The 19,083-nt window shown below is 37.7% G+C and overlaps 1 protein-coding gene across 2 annotated transcripts in view; it reads right to left on the bottom strand.

The window, feature by feature from the left end:
* POLA1 (DNA polymerase alpha 1, catalytic subunit) overlaps window positions 1–19,083 on the bottom strand; it is a 310,104-nt gene that overhangs the window by 175,334 nt on the left and 115,687 nt on the right. The window contains exons 29-32 of one of the 2 annotated variants that reach the window (XM_025438940.3): window positions 17,300–17,505; window positions 15,307–15,439; window positions 9,004–9,135; window positions 3,889–4,063 (exon numbers count right to left, since the gene is read on the bottom strand). In XM_025438940.3, the coding sequence (XP_025294725.1) occupies window positions 3,889–4,063; window positions 9,004–9,135; window positions 15,307–15,439; window positions 17,300–17,505 (646 nt within the window). The remainder of the gene's footprint in view (window positions 1–3,888; window positions 4,064–9,003; window positions 9,136–15,306; window positions 15,440–17,299; window positions 17,506–19,083) is intronic. The other variant, XR_007409311.1, reaches the window with a different exon arrangement.

Here is a 19,083-nt window from a genome sequence, read left to right as displayed (position 1 = left end):
ACAAAAGAGTCTTAAAAATAAAAAATCATGAACTTAATAATTTTCCTAAATGAAATTATGCCATTATTCCTGATTTCTTTGTACTAACTAAAAGGACAAAGTATCAAACTTCACTGAAGTTTCAACACTGTAATACATTTCATTAATCAAAGATAAAAACTACATTAAAAGCAAGAGAATTATTTTATGTCTGTGATTAGGCAGTTGGAGGGCTTGTATTTTACGTATACATTTGTACACTTCAACTTATTTAACAGTGTCAGTTCACTAACTGCAGTTTTTTTATATAAAGAAAACAGATTTAGAATTTTAAAAACAAATTACAGTAATTTTATGCCTACAGCTTGCACCTCTTAGAAACCATGCACCCCCAACACTCCCCTTACTTTCCCACCTCCTCCCTCCTCCTCTCTAAAACCACAGGCTAAGTGAGAACTGGTAACATGGGCCACAAATCCTCTAGTGAAGAACAGCCACCCTGGTTTTTCACTTGAGGTGGAGGAATAAAGGATGCAGATCAAAATGTGGCTCCCGCTTAGGGCAGGGAGCAAATGCCTGCAAAGAGCTGTCTGGAGACCTTCCATGTTTTCTGCAGATCTTTATGGTAACTGGCATTTGCTGTCCTGCAAGTCACTAATCTGGACTGCCTATGGGAAAACAGGGAGAGATAAAGGACTAAAAGATTTCTCACTAATGCAGGTAGATAGGTGGATGCTGCTGGTGACAGCAGGTATATCAGGAGCAGAGGAGGAGGAGGACACAGGGAAGACAATCCCACAAGTCCTCAGTATAAGAACTACTGTCAAGTGACAAGAGATAAAAATCAGACAGAGAAGCTAAGAAGGGGTGTAGCAGCAAGTCCTTAAGAGCAGAGGACACAGACCCTTCCAGGAGCTCTGAATGGCTACCTGGCACCAAGAGCTTGCACGTCAGGGGGTAGGACAGACGGGGACTTGGTGGGACTGTGCATAACCATGGAGGGCTCCTGTTCTGGACTGAGACTGGTCAGTAATGATGTGAACCCTCTGAAGATGGGACCCATGAGACTACCACCTTTGAAAATAATTTGTGAAAACTGGATTTATAAGGCAGCTGCAATTAGAATAAGATTTGTCTCTAAGCAAGTCAAAATTTGCCACTGTTTAATTTAGAATTATCTTAAATATGACCCCAGAATTAACAAAATCAGCCTAGTCCCCTCTGGGACCAGTGTTGATATACCTGAGCAGTCATGAGGCTGCCCATTGGGCAGGCTCCACCATCCTTCACTTGACAGCTCTCTGGCTCTGCTTCTATCTTTTACATGTCACTCATGAGGGGGCACTGGGCCACCGGGAAATTTAAAACCAAGGAAGTAAAGGGTAGCAGTTAGCTTCTAGGTCAGGTTCTTGGTGATACAAACAGAAATGGGAAATCAACTATTTAAAAAATGGTTCCACTCAGGGGTGTTTGGTGCATAAGTTGTGTGTGTGGGGGGGCTATTAGTCCACAGGTATGGGATGCAGTGAGGGAGAAAAGGGAACATAAAGAAGATGAAGCTCCTGTGACTTCACACTCATACCTGCTTGGGAAATTCTGTTATAGCCTCTCAGAGCTAAGAACAGGCAGTAGGGTGTATAGCACAGTGGTTAAAAGCACAAGCTCTGGAATCACAGAGAGCCAGTTCCCAGCTAACTGCAGTCAGCCACTTAACGAACTATGCGCCAAGGTCAAGTTAGTTACCTCTAAGCCTCGGCTTCCTTCTCTGGAAAACGAAGCCAAAACAACATACCCTTATGAGGTTGTTGTGAAGATTAAATCAGATAACATATGCAGAGTACTTACTACAATATTCGACAGAGTAAGCACCCAAAGCAGGGGAGAAAAAAAGAAGGAAGCTAAAAACTACTGAGCACTTATACTCCTCTCCTCCCAGCTGAGGATTTATAAACATCATCAAATACAACTCAACTTTGAGAACACATTGTATGACAATTTGGGGAGCAGATTTTATCTTCCTAATTATGTTTTGCTTTGGCAAAATGAGTTTTTCAAATTTGTCAAAAATGAGTTTCCACTTCCAGAGCAGACACTGGTGGGGTAGTGGAGTCAGGGCCGCCAGGCAGGAGCTCGGAAAAATACTCGCCAAGGGCAGGATGACAAACATGTCACTTCCTCATTTATCTGTCCAATCCCACTCTACACATGCAGAGTGAGCACTATGTACAAATCTTTTTTTCCTTTCCAAATTTTTATTTAAATTCTGCTTAGTTGATATATAGTGTGATATTGGTTTCAGGAGTAGAATTCAGTGATTCCTCACTTAACATATAACAGCCAGGGCTCATCCCAACAAGTGCCTCCTGAATAAGATCACCCATCTCCTCATTCCTCACCCCATTAAACCTGTCATCTATCATTAAGAGTTTCTTATGATTTGTTTCCCTCTTTTTTTCCTCCCCTTCTCATATGTTCATCTGTTTTGTTTCTTAAATTCCACATACAAGTAGAATCATATGGTATTTATCTTTCTCTCTGACTAATTTCGCTTAGCATAATACATTCTGGCTCCATCCTCATCATTGCAAATGGCAAGTTTATTCTTTTTGAAAAACTATGTACAAATCTTATGGATTGGAGGAGCATGGACACATGTATGCAGAAGCCTGGCAAGAGAGTGGGATGTGGCTGCTAACAATGCACACTGAGTACTCTCTCTGCTCCAGGCCTGTGCAGAGCATAGCACGTGCATCATTCTATTGCTCTCTGAGAGCAACTACAGTTTACGGTTCCAGAAACCAAGGCTTAGATCAAGGTTTAGAGGCTTGCAAAAGCCACAGAGCTGGTGAACAGCAGAACTAGCATGTAAGCCCAGGTGCCTATGATGTTAAAAGCCCATGCCTTAAGCCAGACATTTCAATAAGAAGAGGGGGAGGATTTTCCATGAGGCCAGGACAGAATGAGCAACGCCATATTTAGGGGACCCTAAATATACTGATTAAGAAAGAAAGCTAGAAATATAGGTTGGAGCTCCAAAGTTAGAGTCTACAACTGCCAGACTGAAAGACTGTGAGATGTCAGTGGCATCTGGACTTCACTTATAGATAGTGAGGCACCATCTAAGGACTTTATTAGGCAGTATTCTAAAAATATTCATCTTCACATACAATGCAATAGAGAGCAGACATCTTAAATCAATGTAACTCTTTACTTGCTGGTCATCTAGAAATGAATTCAGAGCAAGTAATGAAAACATTTCTAAGTACAAATCAACGATCTGGTACCACAGCAAAAAGTTAAAAAATGCTGAGGTTTTAGGGTTGACCAGCACCTCCTGTGATGATGAGAAATTAGGAATCAGCTAACTCTTGGAAGGTAACAACATGTCTAGTTTCCAAAGAATTTAAAATAAAGTGAGAGCAGGATACTCACAGGAAATTAATACTAAAAATTAAACTTTTTAATGCTAAAAAAGCCATGTATTCTCACTTTACACAAAATACATTTAGAGACAGAGACAAGATAAACTGACCAGCACAATACCATCAATCACCTTATTCATGAAAGTTCACCAATTAAAGCTACAACAGTGTAAGCTGAGGCACTGTAAGTGTGCCTAAAATCTCTTCATTCCTTCTCCTGCCCTCCCTCTCTTACTTTGGCATTTAGGGACTGAGCACCTACTATGGAGCAGGCATGTGGCTATAGAGGTAGCAAATGTATAGGATCCATAGTCTATGGAGAGAGAGAGAGAGACATTAACCAACCAACCACAAAAATAATGCCCACCTATAAATAAGGAAGTGTTCAGTACACAGCATACCTATGAACAAGGCTCATGATAGGTGAGGGAGGACTGCAGGTGCCGGTAGAGCTGGATAAGAGGCTATGTGATCTGGGGACACTTACCTAACCATGTTGCAATCAGGACAGCATCAATTCCATCTATTGGCTCACAGATCCGAGCCACGACTGGGTGGATCTGCTGAGCCAGGTAGTACTGGGTGTCAATGGTTAAATTGTCCTGTTTCTGTAGCTGCTCAGGTGCATAGGCCCTCTGACTCGCAGTGAGGTTTGACCCATCCTACAAAAGGACATGGCACAGGTAAAGTTGTAGGAAATTCAGTCACATATACATGCTTGGCCAAAAAGAGGGACCATAATTCAAATTTTATATATTCAATTCCAAATATCAAGAAGTCTTTTTGACCTGTTGGTGAACATGTCATATGTATCTAAGCGTAGGAAGATCAAGGAAAACATGTCACCCACTGTCCAAGAATGTAAATCCAGCATGTGTTGTGTTCTATTTTTTGTTGAAACCTGAAACCAACAAGATGGCATGACTAGATTAAATAATTCCACCTGCCATATCACAGAAGCACTGAGAAGACTTGCTAACTATTAGTCTAGTCAGGAAGGCCTTTTAGAAGTGATGAGAAAAAAACATGTGTGGTCCTTTTATTATGTTAATGCAATCCGTTCATGCAAGAATTCTAGTTGTAATCTCATCTTAAAGGCCCCCAGGGGTAATATTTTCTATGAGAGCTTTATGTATCCAGAAGCAAATGAGCAAGGGGAAAAAAAGGGGATATGAAACCCACATAGTAACTTACATAAAAGATATAATAGGAGTAAAATTAATGAGCTAGCTTGGTGGAGTGGCAATACTCTAGAAGCAAAATATTTGGCCACTGGAATGACAGGCATGCCATTTTGCACCGTTTACATGGCTCTCCCGAAGGAAAAAAAGATGGGTCAGAGAGTATCTTTTCAAAGATGTCCTCTCAATAAAAATAAAAGTTGTGGAGTTCTATATAATTGGTCCATATACAGCCCTGTAGGTGAGGTCATTATAATCTTTGAATCAAAAAAAGTCATCACATTACTGGATCAACAACTGAAACTCACTCCACTCTTCCTCTTTTCTACAACAGAATTTCATATTCAGACTAGTCAATTTTAACTATTCACAGTGCTAAGTTGCTCTGTTAAATAGGTAACGTGAACCCTTTCATTCCTGCTACAATCAGCCCCTTCTCAGCTTAGCGTCCAGCCCTTGCTCACCACTGTCTTCACCAGACTGGAGGCAGGGGCCTCTTACTCTGGCAAGGCTCTTGATGGAAGCAAATTGAGATGTTTATCAACTAGGTCCCACGGAGTCTATGATATAATGAAATACTAAGAAAGCAAACCTCAGATTAAAAGACTTTGAAAATAATTTTTTTCCAGGAGTTCACAACACGGTAAAAATTTAGGCAGAATTCATCCACTTTAATTGTTGTCCTTTGCGAAGTCCAAATTATTAGGTGAAGAGTAAGAAGGCAGTCAATGACAGAAAGAGTGGGAAAAATCCTTGGGCATGTCTTCCTGCACCACAACTATATTCAGACTGACTTCATTAACTAATACCTAAAACCTGATCAATTTAAAAAATTGTATTTTTTTTTTTAAACGGTCTGCTCTGGGGCAGCCCAGGTGGCTCAGCGATTTAGCGCCACCTTGGTTGGGCCCAGGGCCTGATCCTAGAGACCAGGGATCGAGTCCCACATCAGGCACCCTTCATGGAACCTGCTTCTCCCTCTGCCATTCTCTCTGTCTCTCATGAATAAATAAATGAAATCTTAAAAAAAAAACCGGTCTGTCCTTAAGATTATAGCAATACTGAGAGACACCTGGGTGGCTCAGTCAGTTAAGTGTCCGAATTTTGATTTCAGCTCAGGTCATGATCTCAGGATCAGGGGATGGAGCCCTACGTTGGGGTCTGCACTGGGTATACAGTCCGCTTAAGATTTTCTCTCTGCCTCTCCTCACCCACCATCTTAAAAAAATTATACAGCACTTTGAGTTTACCATTTTTTAATGGTGAATAAAAATCTAATTTATACAGGGTCACCCAGGTAGCTCAGTCAGGTAAGTTTCTGCCTTTGGCTCAAGTCATGATCTCAGAGTTCTTGGATAGGGCCCTACATAGGGCTCCCTGCTCAGCAGGGAGTCAGCTTCTCTCTCCCTCTGCCCCTGCCCCCACCCCATGCTTGCTCGCTAGCTCTCTCTTTTAAAGATTTTATTTACTTATTCATGAGAAACACAGAGAGAGAAGCAGGCTCCATGCAGGGAGCCCTCCATGCAGGGCTGAAGGCAGCGCTAAAGCACTGAGTCACCCAGGCTGCCCACTAACTCTCTATTAAATAAATAAAATCTTTTAACAAAATTATCCTCAGTTAAAAAATTTTTATTTTAAATAACCACATGAAAGACCAATTTTAACACTGACCCAAACACATTTCTTATTGTATTTAAAAAAATTTGAGCCCAAACATGACTAAATTCCAAAGAATTGGTAAGACGGGTTTTGCTGTGTTGTGTTGGAAAAACATTCAGGCTGTGACATAAGATACATCACTCACAGACATAATTCTCAAACCTAGCAAGATCCCACAGTATGTGCAATAACGCACCACATACACCTTTAAAATCAGACTAAGAAGTAATGTTGGTCTTCCTTGAAGTGCCTATGTAGTAATTTGTGAACTTCACAAAGTACATGCTTCACAGAGACAACTAGGTACAGTCAATTCATTCAAAATTATGTAATCATCTTTAGTAGAAAACTAATGGAAAAAAGTTAAATGGGTGACAAATGGGTCCCTTAAAACAATTACATTAAAGGCATGCCGTATGGAAATTGTTTTTTTTTTTAAGATTTTATTTATTTATTCATGAGAGACACAGAGAGAGGGAGAAAGAGAGAGAGGCAGAGACACAGGCAGAGGGAGAAGCTGGCTCCATACAGGGAGCCTGATACGGGACTCGATCCCAGGACTCCAGGATTACACACTGGGCCGAAGGCAGTAGCACTAAACCACTGAGCCACCCAGGGATCCCCTAGAAATTATGTCTAATGAAAGTTAAATAATTAAGGATTGAGAACTTATCAAGTAGAAGTTGATTTACAATTTCAGCAAATAATTCATATAGGTTTTACAAGTCAATGAACTACAATATAAATCAGACACCAAAAACATTACTACTCTCTAAACTCATCTGAATTTAGTCAGAGTAAATTATCAGTAGAGTACTACAGACTAAATATAAATTTCAAACAAAACAGAACATATCTAGGAGACAGACTATCATGGAGGGCACCTTTGCTTAGAGCAGCATAGTTCTCTTCAAAATTTATCATCATACATTTTCAAAAAGATATTCTAAAAATACGGTTAAGAAACAGAATAATTTGAATGCTTAAAAAAGCAGGAGAGGTTGGCAGCTTTGGCTCACAAAGATGCTCAAAGTGGGCCTGACCCACTGCTAGAGGACAGAGGCCAATTAAAGTCCTACAGCTTTTCTTGGGATACAATGAGAAGCAAAAATAAAAAGAAACACGAACTGTGGTCTTAATAAGCAAGATAAAGTTAAGGCCCAGTACCAGTGGATGGGGAAAATGTTGAAAATACATCAAACGGGATTTATTGTACTACATCAGCATTTTTAAGCTTTTCTAGCTCAGTAAGACCTGGGAAAAAGAAATCCTAAGACCTAATATCTAGACATCAAGGAACATAACCTTGACTTTTAGATATATTGATCATACTACCATACATCTCTAGTCCAGATTAAGCCAAAACATAACTTGACTGAATTTCATTATTAGATACTATTTTACAGAACCTATATAATTTTTCAAAGCTATATTGCCATCTGCTCCTGTCATTAATAATCCAAGAGCTTTTCCATGTATGTGAAGTCATAAGTGAAAAAAAAACTAGCCTATTTACCAAAATCTTTATTTGCATAATATGAAAATTGTTTTTTTGAGATGAGACTTGTCAGAGGCAATATGCAAAGCACATTAAGGACTTGAGCGAGTCAGACATTTATGGAAATATTTTCCTGCAGGAATTGGCTTTCTGTAACAGTTCTTAATCAAGAGTAACCCTAGGAGGGAGACGGAGTCAAGTGCTGATTCCTGTCCATGTACTTAAATCATTTGTTATGTACATCATCCACAGTACCAAGCAGATATTAGCAGATAATTTTTAAATTCTGAAAAGACTCTATGACTTAAAAACACACTGATTGTAGTTTGACAAAGATCAATCATAATACAGTGAAATTTAAGGCTAATTTATTTTTTTTTACTGTAACAACAAAATGCAGTAATTGATGAATTAAAAGAAAGTCTTACAACACTGATGAATTAGGCCTTTTGGTAAGTATACCAAACCATGGTAATTTTAAAGAATTTAGGTAGAGGCTGTGACTTTTTTTTTCCAGTAGGAAGAGATGAGACCTCTCCTTTGTTCCAATTGGAGTTAAGTACTTTGAAAGGAACAAACTACTCTTGTGTCCTACCCTCTGTCCTCATCCATGTCAGAGGCATGCTACTCTCCAAAGAAACTGGTCAGTGGTTTCAATCTGTGTTCCAAAAGGGTAGAGGTTCCTCAGAGGTGCCACATGGAAGAGGGACAAGGCACAGAGGTAGGTTCTAGGCCCTCTCTGCTCAAAATAAAAAAACCTAAACACACTGGTTAGATAATCCGTGTTTTCTTCCAAAGGTACGTTTTTGGGGTCTTGCAACTTTCTCCATATTATCAAGCACTTCATATTTTTTGCAAGTAACTATGTGAACATAAGCTAGAGAAAAATGGATTTAACCTTACAATATTAATACTGGAATCTGTGGCAAAAGGAATGATAATGGATGACTGCTGGACATATTACCAAACTTACATAGATTTTCACTGAAGTTAATTGAGGGTTGACACAGCACCTACTGTTATGCATCTGTCTCACCAAAACAATTTCAGTGAACCAAAACACTGGTCTTAAAGGTTTTATGAAAATTGTAATAATAATTACATACTTCTGACTAATGCTTCAAACGTTGTAAAACCTACCAGACTAACCCATCTCTTTACAGCATCAATTATTTGGAAGACCACTAAATTAAGACACTGTGGTGGTCTGGGTTTTACTTTGGTTTATGGGGTCTGGGAGTCTTATTGATTACAACAGTTTTACCTGACAGATGACATATGACACAGTATCTCCAGCTTTCATTTTTCTGCCTCCTTGAGAATTCATCCAGAGGGCAACATGTACATGAGGTAGACTTTTTTTATCAGGGTAATCCTGGGGATCCTTTGTCAATGCCTAAAAGAGAAAAAAGAGGAAACAAAAAGCTCCAAACTTTAAAATAAAACCATTCTCACACAGATATACACTAACCACATTTTTCCTAGAATCCTATCTGCCATATTAACATAAAAAGGACAGAAACTGTAAGTAGAAAACAGTGCCACAGTCTTTAGACATTCCATCCTTAAGGCTCCTCCCTCCTTCATTTAGTAACTAATATAACCAGATGCAACTCTGGCAAAAAAAAAAAGAAATAGGAGTTTATGGGCCATGGCACATAATACTTGCATATAATAAGTTAAGACTATAAATTCAGCTTTCTATGAAGTCTTTCAAGTTTCTCTTAATGTCCGCAATTCCCTCACTGAATTAAGTAGTTGGTAAGGACTGATGGAGATTGGCTACTCTGACTTAATGATCTGTTTCTCAAAGGCTTCTCTAGCCTAAATAAATCTCCAAGGTACCAGAAATCGGTGGATTTATTCACAATATCAGTTTAAACTCTACAAAGGCAGAATGAATGAGTTTCTAACAGAAAATAAGCCCCATGAGAGTAGGAGCACATCAGCCTCACTTGCAGCTGCATTTAGTGCTCAAAATGATTCTTGGCATACAGTAGCACCAAATGTTGCAGAATTATTTTGCTCAGTCTGCAATAATTCACTAAGTTCAAGCACTGTAAAATACTCTGAGATGAATAAGACAGTCACTGGTCCTAAGTCATTTGCTATTAGATGATTCCTCATTCTGCAAATAAAATCTCTAAAATAAGCCACATGTGCCATAAGGGAGATGTGAACAGTGTTAGGGAGAGTTTAGAGAGGCAAGGATCACTTCTATCTGAGAGCAGGAATCACAGGAGAAAAAAACTTGAGCTGGCACGGGAAGAAAAATAGGATTTTAAGAAAAAGTGACAGGAGCAAGAACATTCTAGGCAGAGATGAAAGCAAAAGTTAAAAGCAAGAGGTAACACAAAATACAGTTCATTGGACTGGAACTCGGTATGCACAAAGGGTAGGAGGGAGATATCTAGCTCTCTGGTGGGTTTCAAAAGACAAGAAGGGCAGGGAACAGAGTGCCACGTGACTAGATCACCTAAATGTGGTCTGCAGACCCCTGGGGAGTCTGGATATCCTTTTCAGGAAGTCAAGAGTTCAAAATTATCTTCCTAACAATACTGTTTGCACTGGTGATACAGAAGCAATGGTAGGTAAAGGTTCTGATGCCTTATAAACATTAATCATCAGGGCAGCCACAGCAAACTGCTACAGCTCTTTGTATGCTTCACCACCACACACTCAGAGTCACCAAAAACCAAAACACCAAAAAAACCTCCCCCAAACCAAAATAAAACCCAGAAATGAACCCAGTTTCACTAAAGAATGTCATTCATGGAATGGAAGAACAAGGGTTATTAGTTTTTTAAGGTCCTGATCCTGAACAGAAGGCTAGTATTTGTAAGACAAAATAAGAAGTATGCACAAGGCATGTGTGTCTACTGTATACTGAAGAATGAAGGCTGCTTGAGGAAAAGCACTTGTGCAACTGTTCAGAGTTGCAAGATAAACTAACTGCCTTGTTCATAGATCATAATTTTTCCTTGCAAGAATGACCGGCCAGCTACTGCTACTTAAACTTGAGTCTCTGGCAGACAATTTCTCAAAAAAGAATGTAATCAGCCTGCAACTTCAAGAAAAATAACTGGCAGTATATATTGTCTATGATAAAATTCAACCTTTTAAGCATAAATTAGAATTTTGCAAGTGAGAGAGCTTGACAGCTTCTCTTTTTTTCTTAAGATTTTATTTATTCAAAAAAAGATTTTATTTATTCATTCATGAGACACAGAGACAGAGAGACAGAGAGAAAGAGAGAGAGAGAGAGAGAGAGGCAGAGACACAAGCAGAGGGAGAAGCAGGCTCCATGCAGGGAGTCCAACGTGGGACTCTATCCCAGGACCCCAGGACCACACTCTGTGCCAAAGGCAGGCGCTAAACCCCTGAACCACCCAGGCACCCCAACAGCTTCTCAATACTTAAAGACTTTTCTGAGTAGGAATATTTTAAAATGTGATTTTTGATAATGTATTTGGAAGATCTGTAAAACTTGGGAAATTATCAGTTTACAAATGACCAAAGCATAATGTCATGCGTGAGCAAAAAATACCTATCCCAAGTACAACACAGCCCAAGAGATTTTCACATGAGAGTATGAAAAGTTCATTGATAAAAGCTTCAGAATCCCACATAACAATAATCCTTACAAAATGCCACTTACATAATACTGGTGTAGAATCAAAGAACATCATATACAACTATCTGAAAAAAAAAAGTCCTGAAATATTTCTCCTTTTTCCAATTATGTATTTGTGTGAAAATGGATTTTCTTCCTATACTTCAACCAAAACCACATATTACAACAGACTGGATGTTCAAGCGGATATGAGAATCCAGAGGTCGTCTACCAAACAAGATATTAAAGAGACTTGCAAAATTATAAAATGATGCCACTCCTCTGGCTAACTTTGTTTTGAAATATAGTTACTTTTCAAGGAAAAATGTTATTTTTGTAATCACATAATGGGTTTATAGCTATTTTTAAACAAATAAATAAAATTTTTAGAAACTCCCCAGTTTTAATTTCTAACAGTAAATATTAACACAGGCCACATAAACAAAAGCTCCTATAGTCTTCAATTATTTTAAGAATGTGAACGTTTCGGGAGACCACGAAATCTGAGAACTGCTGGAACAGAAATAAAGCAGGTCTTCCATCATGGCTGCACATACCCATGTCATGTCCATCATACACTCAAGGGCAGGAGAGCACCTAGGAAATGCTCCAAGTATCTGAATCTCCTCTAACCTGCATTATGTGGAGTCTTGATTAACTTGGATAGGTAATACTGCATAGAAATCTTAATCAATATAACTCTATCTAAAAAAAACTATTATCTTCTTCAATTGACTTCAGAGCAATATTAAGAAATTCTGAATTTCATGTGACATATTTTCCAGTTATTAGATTGGGGCTATTTGGGGATCTAACAAGCTACCTTTAGAAGGCTTGATTTAAAAAAAAAAATGCTTCCTGGTGGTTTAGGCTCGAGTTAACCAGGGCTATGCAAACCAGTTGTGAAGTACTTTGTGCTGCTTTATGAAAAATATTTAAGCTAAGACTGTGGTAATTCAGAAAAATCACATATGATGTTTTTCAATTGTTTTTAACAAGGGCTAAATCTCCATAAAGGCAAATCTCACCACTTTACCCCTCCCCCTTAGGCTAGCCTCCTACTTTCAATCCCTACTGAGATCACCAAAATATTTGTATCTACAGATACACAGATATCCTGTCATAAGACCAACCACAACCAGTCACATACACAGACTCTTCCATTTCACTCTCCTTTGAAAGCGATGAAAGGTAAAACCTGAATTGCTCACAAGTTTTAAACACTGCGAGTATTCAGACAGATGTTAATCAAGACCCATCACCTTCGACATAAACAACTTGCCATAAACAGACTTAGGAATAACTATAATATAGATAATCCTTTCATCAGAATTCACTGCACTTCTGTCGACACTGCAGAAATCCATTTATTTAAAAAAAGTATAAAAATATGGGACAGTAAATATCTTTGACAGATCATTTTCATCTTGTAAACATGGACCATGCTTTGCTTATTCAATTTTTTTTTTATTTTTAAAGATTTTATTTATTCATGAGAGACACAGAGAGAGAGAGAGGCAGAGACACAGGCAGTGAAAGAAGCAGGCTCCGGGCAGGGAGCCTGATGTGGGACTCGATCCTAGGATCACATCCTGGGTCAAAGGCAGGCACTAAACTGCTGAGCCACCCAGGGATCCCAGTTTATTCAATTTTAAATCCCAGAATGTAGCACTGTGCTTGTAAGTGGTACTGCATGTTTGATGAATGGAAGACTAGGAAAGCAAGTGAATTCTTTCAATATTCACCGAACAACTGTTATTTGCCAGCTACTATGTCAAGTGAAATGGAGAATATAAAGACAATAACTAACAATTTTAGCTCTGCCAAAGAAAAATGAAGGCACAGCCCTAATCGCATTAAGTATTACTATTATTGTTATTACTAATGTCACTATAAATTGATAATTAGTGAAGCTGAATGCTGGATACATGGGGATTTATAATACTATCCTCTGGTTTTGTAGAAGTTTAACAATTTTGAGAGTAAAAACTTAAAATAACAGGACTGCAGGCTGTTGGTGAATACTCAAAGACTGCCAGTGGGTCCCTTGTGATTGCAGTTTCCTTGTGTACTAGTAGTACTATGTCTTGTCATTCATGTAAGAGGAAGACAGCGTGGGCACACTGGCTTGGAGGACACATGCTCAGTGTTCTTCTGCCAATAATGTGCTCATGTTTGGATTCAGCCTTTCAAACTCTTGCCTGGAACCACTTGTGATAGAGGATCCACATTTCTAAGAAGGTACATAGTATCAGGGATACAATCTACAAAATCGATGCAAAATTGATCAAAGAAAGACTGAAGTCATAAATAAATTTGACTGAAGTCAAATTTCTGAGACAGACCAAACAAAATCCGAAAAGAAATCATTTTTTAGATGTCACAAGTGATGCCATGCCAGTGGATAAACACTACATTGCTTAAAGCGAAGAGCCAGAGCCAAGGCACATGCCCTCTTTACAATATTTACTGTTTTCTTTGTAGTTTCTTATATAAATGAGTGTCTTTTTTTTTGTGACATCAGGGTTAAGGTATAGGAAACAGATGACTTATTTAAGAATGAATAATAATCCTAAGGATATGCATAGAAAATATTCATCTTCTCTAAAAACCAAATAAATGCAAATCAAATGCCAATGGTGAGACACTGCTTCATATCAAAATGATAGCACTATTTTATTTAAATATCACCAATGATATTATTGCCAAAGAACCATCATCAATACAAGCAAATGTGTGGTGAAGCTCACACATATTTTGTTCTTATCAATGCGTATCACCCTTTTACAAAGCAATTTGGCAACAGCCACACAGATATCCCTATCTTTTGACTCAAGTATTTCACTTCAAGGAACCTAAACTAAGAAAATAATTCATCCAAAAGCAAAAAGATAAAGTTATTCAATACAGTTATTTCCAGTATTAAAAAGAATGTAAATAATCAAAAACTTTAAATAAAGATGTATCAGTGAAATATAAGATTAACAGGATCATTTTTAAAGATAATATAGAAATTTGGAACAATCTGTTTATGCCAAACAAAAACAGATTTCAAAATAATATAATTACAATATATACTAAGAGTAAGGAGTAAGGGAACTGTGCAAAAATGACAAGCATCAATTTAGCACGGGGTATCATGAATGAGTTTTAAGTCTAAGCCTTCTATTTAATATCATTAGATTCTTTTTCATTAAAATTCTTTTTTTTTGCATCAGCTTTGACAACAAAATCTATTTATCACAAAATGGGTAAAATAGTATCTACAAAATTAGCTTCTGAATATGTAAGGGTACTCTTTTTAAATGGCGGGGCGGGGGGGGGGGATCTGCAACCTAACATCTTATATTACACCTTTTTCAAGTTAGGTAATAAAAAACATTCCTCATTTTCAACAACTAGAACTATCCATAAAGTCCACCTTATATATTTTAAAAAGAAAATAAAAGCGCAAGCACTCTGGCTATAAAGAAAACGCTAAAAAATAAAAATAAAAATAAAATAAAAATAAAGAAAATGCTATTACCTCTAAGAATCACCTTCTGTGAAAGACACACACACACACACTCTATCCATCTGTCTGTCTCCATTTCTCTCTAAACTTACAGGCCTGTCCTCCCAAACAACTATAAATAAGGACTATGGAGAAGGTAATACTCTCTAGTCCCCTAAACATCAACTATATCACTCCATAGAATCTCTGGAAACAAGGTTTCCATCAAGGAAGAAGTGGAGAGAGAAGGCCCCAGTGGCTGGCAGGGCAGTACGGGGGAGGGGGGGCCTGAAAGAGGAAGAGCAGTATGCTAATGCTCCATCGGTGAGATAGTTGTTAAGCAGCTTTCATCACCAGCTAGAATTTATTTCGATTGCAAGGATGAGGTGGTTCTTCAACTAGCTGAAGGAGGCAAAAAACACATGGCAGCAGCTGGGCTCAGCAATAAATGCTACATTTACCTTGTTAATTTCAAACTGGCTCACTGGGACACTGCCATTTAGCACATTTTCTCCAATTTCTATTAACCTCTTCTGAATGTTTTCCACTATAGTGTCTCGGCTTTGATCAGAAAGAATCTGGCCAATGACAAAGCTGCAAAAAAAGAGAGGGATTCATTTTTTTAATATTATACTTTATTAATAAAGGAGAGAAAAGGAAGATAAATGCCATTAGATTAACATGTGGACAAGAGCTGTACTAAAAGCTAACATGAGGGTGAGTGTCCAAAAGGCCGTTACTATTTGTTTTTTAACATTAACTCTACCAAAGGTTTACCAACCTTGGAATGTCAGGTTTGCCCTTAAACATACAGACCATTTTTTTAATGCACCAGCTAATGCTTCATACAAAATGTGGACAGAGAAAGGTATGTGTTCCATCCACAACTGCATATATGCAATTACAAAATTCACAAGCAGTTATATTCTACCCATAGGGAAAAAATTTAAAAGACAAAAATTTCACTCTCCTCATAAAGCACCAAGATACTATTTCTGATATCACCAAGCTGAGATGACCATTAGCTAGGTAAGCAGAAACACAATTCTTTATCCAAGTTTTTTTAAAAACCGAAAATTTCAAACTTCTTTCTTTAGCTTCATTATATTATGTTCTCCAACCTTATGCTATCTCTGAAAAAGTTCATATTATTCTACCAGACCCCTTCAAAAAACAAGGGAAAAAAGAAAAAGAAAAGGAGTAAAGAAGCCAATATTTTATCCATTTCTGAGAAAATGCAGAGCGAGGGTTTGACAGCTGCATTATAATTTGTCAGAAAAAGAACCCTAACAAAAACATTTGTATAGCTTTAATTACTAATACATTTCTAACTCAGAGAAATTTACTTCTATTATGATGCATCTTTTCTTAGAAAACACAAAGCTGAAGAGAACACTAATCGACAGTCTATACAAAGTAGTTTCATCTTTGGGTACATTTGGGGGCAATGAAGCATTTCAAACTTCATTTCATAAAAGGCTAACAGTGACCTATAGTCGAATGATCAACTTTGCCTAATCAAGAGTGGTTCTGCAGAAGCAACAATTGCTTAATCTCCCAACTTGAAAGCAAGAGGAAGACTAGAAAACAAGTAAAAAGTGTGACTATTCAGCAATATTAAAATTAATTTAAATTTTGCTTTAAAGAAAAATTTCTTCTATTTTCAGAATTGGGCAGGTTCACCAAACAGGAATATCTAAAAAGATAGAACATTAAATACCTAAAGATTCAACCTTTTTTAAATGGATGCTTTATAAATTAATGTGACTCTTTAAAAAAAAAAAAACAGGCCTTATCATCACAATTTCCAGTCTCAGATGCAAAGGTAGGGGGGTCAGCCATGAAATTTATTATTTCTGAGGTACTCAGAGTATTTGAGAACTAGCTCTTAAATTAACCTTAGTAAGAATTTTATTTAAAAAAAAAAGAAAGAATTTTATTTTTTTCTTTTTGCTAGAGATTCATAAGAATCTTTACAGACAAATGATATGGATGGAACAAAGTCTCAGTCTGTGGTCCACTACGAATCCCAGAATATTTAAGCCACAACAGGGGAAAATTTCAACAATTATGTTCCTACAGAGGCTCTAAAACAATTCAGGAACACCACACAAGGCACTTTCTGATAAGAAAATGAAAGCAAAATAAAACTGACACAAGCCAACATCAATGAAACCAACACCATAGGGAGCTAAGATATGAAGCTTCACCCTGTGAGTTATAGCTCCTAAGATGTATCTTACAGCAAGTAACTCTTACTGAGCAAATTTGGCTTTTGTTGAGTTTTAATCTACCTGGAAAATTCCACTCCAAATAAATGAGAAGCATTAATATGTAACAACGTCAAAGAAGTTATGTCCTCGCGCTTGGCAGAATTACAAATCTTCTCTAGGTCATTAATACTCCAAGTTTTTACAGACAAATTAAAAAAGCAAAAATGAAAGCTGAACTCACTTTCCAGTTTCTTTAGCAAGATCACACCAATCTCTTCTAACTATATCTAACCCTTTCAGTTCCTGTTTGGTGGAGTAATTCCCATCTGACGTTGGCTCAACAACCAGAGCACCATACTTCTTTTTCTTCAGCAGTAGCAGAGACTTGAAAACACCGTCAATGTCTATTTCAAGCAGTTTGTACAACTTGTTGACTTCACTTTTTACCTGTGAAAATTTCAAATCATTAATACTAGCTTCTCAAACATCTACCAGGAAGAAGATGAACAAGCTACAAATTCCCCAGAGTTAATCTAAACAGAACTTGAATTCACACAAGATTAGAGTGCATTTACTCAGGTGATCTAAAACACAGTATTATGTTGAGTATGATGCAAAACCACTGAAAGAGCATAGGGAGAAAAACTGATGAAAAAAATAATAATATATCATCCCACTCAACCAAAGGACAGAATTGGCAGGGTCTGCCCCAGGAAATTTACAAAAATTATAAAATAGTCTCTGAATCTGTAAACTAAATGCGTATGTACTTACCTTCAAACTACTGAGTTAGAAATTAGACAATCCAACAAATAGGTGGCTAAAAATAAGTAAAACTTTGACTACTAAAAATAAAGTCTAAGGGGTGCTTGGGTGGCTCAGCTGATTGTCAGACTCTTGGTTTCAGCTGAGGTCATGATTTCAGGGTTATGGAAGGGTAGCCCTCATCAGGCTCTGTGCTCAGAGTGGAGTGTGCTTGAGATTCTCTCCTTGTGCCCCTCTTACCACATGAGCACATGGTCTTTCTCTAAAATAAATAAATAAAATCTGTTTTAAAAAGGTCTAAGATCTCTCTGTACCTCCCAAAGCACCTGACGTATAAGGAAATAACTATATGTTGAACAAAAATTAATCAGTCACCTGCTCTTTATTGATAGGATCAAGGCACAGCCTTGATTTTAAGGAAAATACATAGCTTTTTGAAGTTCAATATGAGGACAATAGGCCAGGCCTGCTCTCAGGCAAAGGCTACAGGTCATATTTCACACATATTAGTGAAGAAGGCAGGAAGCTGTTATTTTGTAAGATGTTATCTTAGTTCTAGTTTATTGGGACAAGATCTTAACATAGCAAGTATTCAAGAAATGCTTGCTAATTATAAACTGCAATTAGGAGGCAACAAATGATTACTTTTAAATGTCCACTTGCAAAAAAAAAATGTCCACTTGCCTTTTCAAATATATTTTAAGTATTCTTGTAAAATTATAAATGTGTATGCATGTACGTAGATAGGTATTTATCCATATCAGCATATAAAATTCATCTGAATACTACTAGATATATTTCTCCTCATGCATGATAATGTGATAAGAATATACATGACCATATATTTTAAATTTATTTTTTTAAGATTTTATTTATTTATTTGTGGGGGAGGGGGGAAACAGCAGGAGTAAAAGGAGAGAGGGGCAGAGGGACAGGGAGAGGCAGACTCCCCTCTGAGCAGGGAGCCTGACATGGGGCTCAATTCCAGGACCCTGAGATCATGACCTAAGCCAAAGGCAGATGCTTAACTGACTGAGCTACCCAGATGCCCCCATATTTTAAATTAAAAAAATTTTTTTTGCTTTCTTCTTTTAACAGGAAGTTGACACAGGGTATATCACAGGGTGTGAAGCAGTGTGAACCCCCTCACAAGACCCAGGATAAACAGTAGCCAGTCAGAGATATCACTGTAGCCAGACCTAAGCCCAATATCCCGGAACTGTGAGAAGAACACCAGCCTTAGCAACAAGATGAAAACAT

This window comes from Canis lupus, chromosome X (genome assembly GCF_003254725.2).
Source record: "Canis lupus dingo isolate Sandy chromosome X, ASM325472v2, whole genome shotgun sequence".
Lineage (NCBI taxonomy): Eukaryota > Metazoa > Chordata > Mammalia > Carnivora > Canidae > Canis > Canis lupus.
This window is presented reverse-complemented; position numbering and strand designations above follow the sequence as displayed.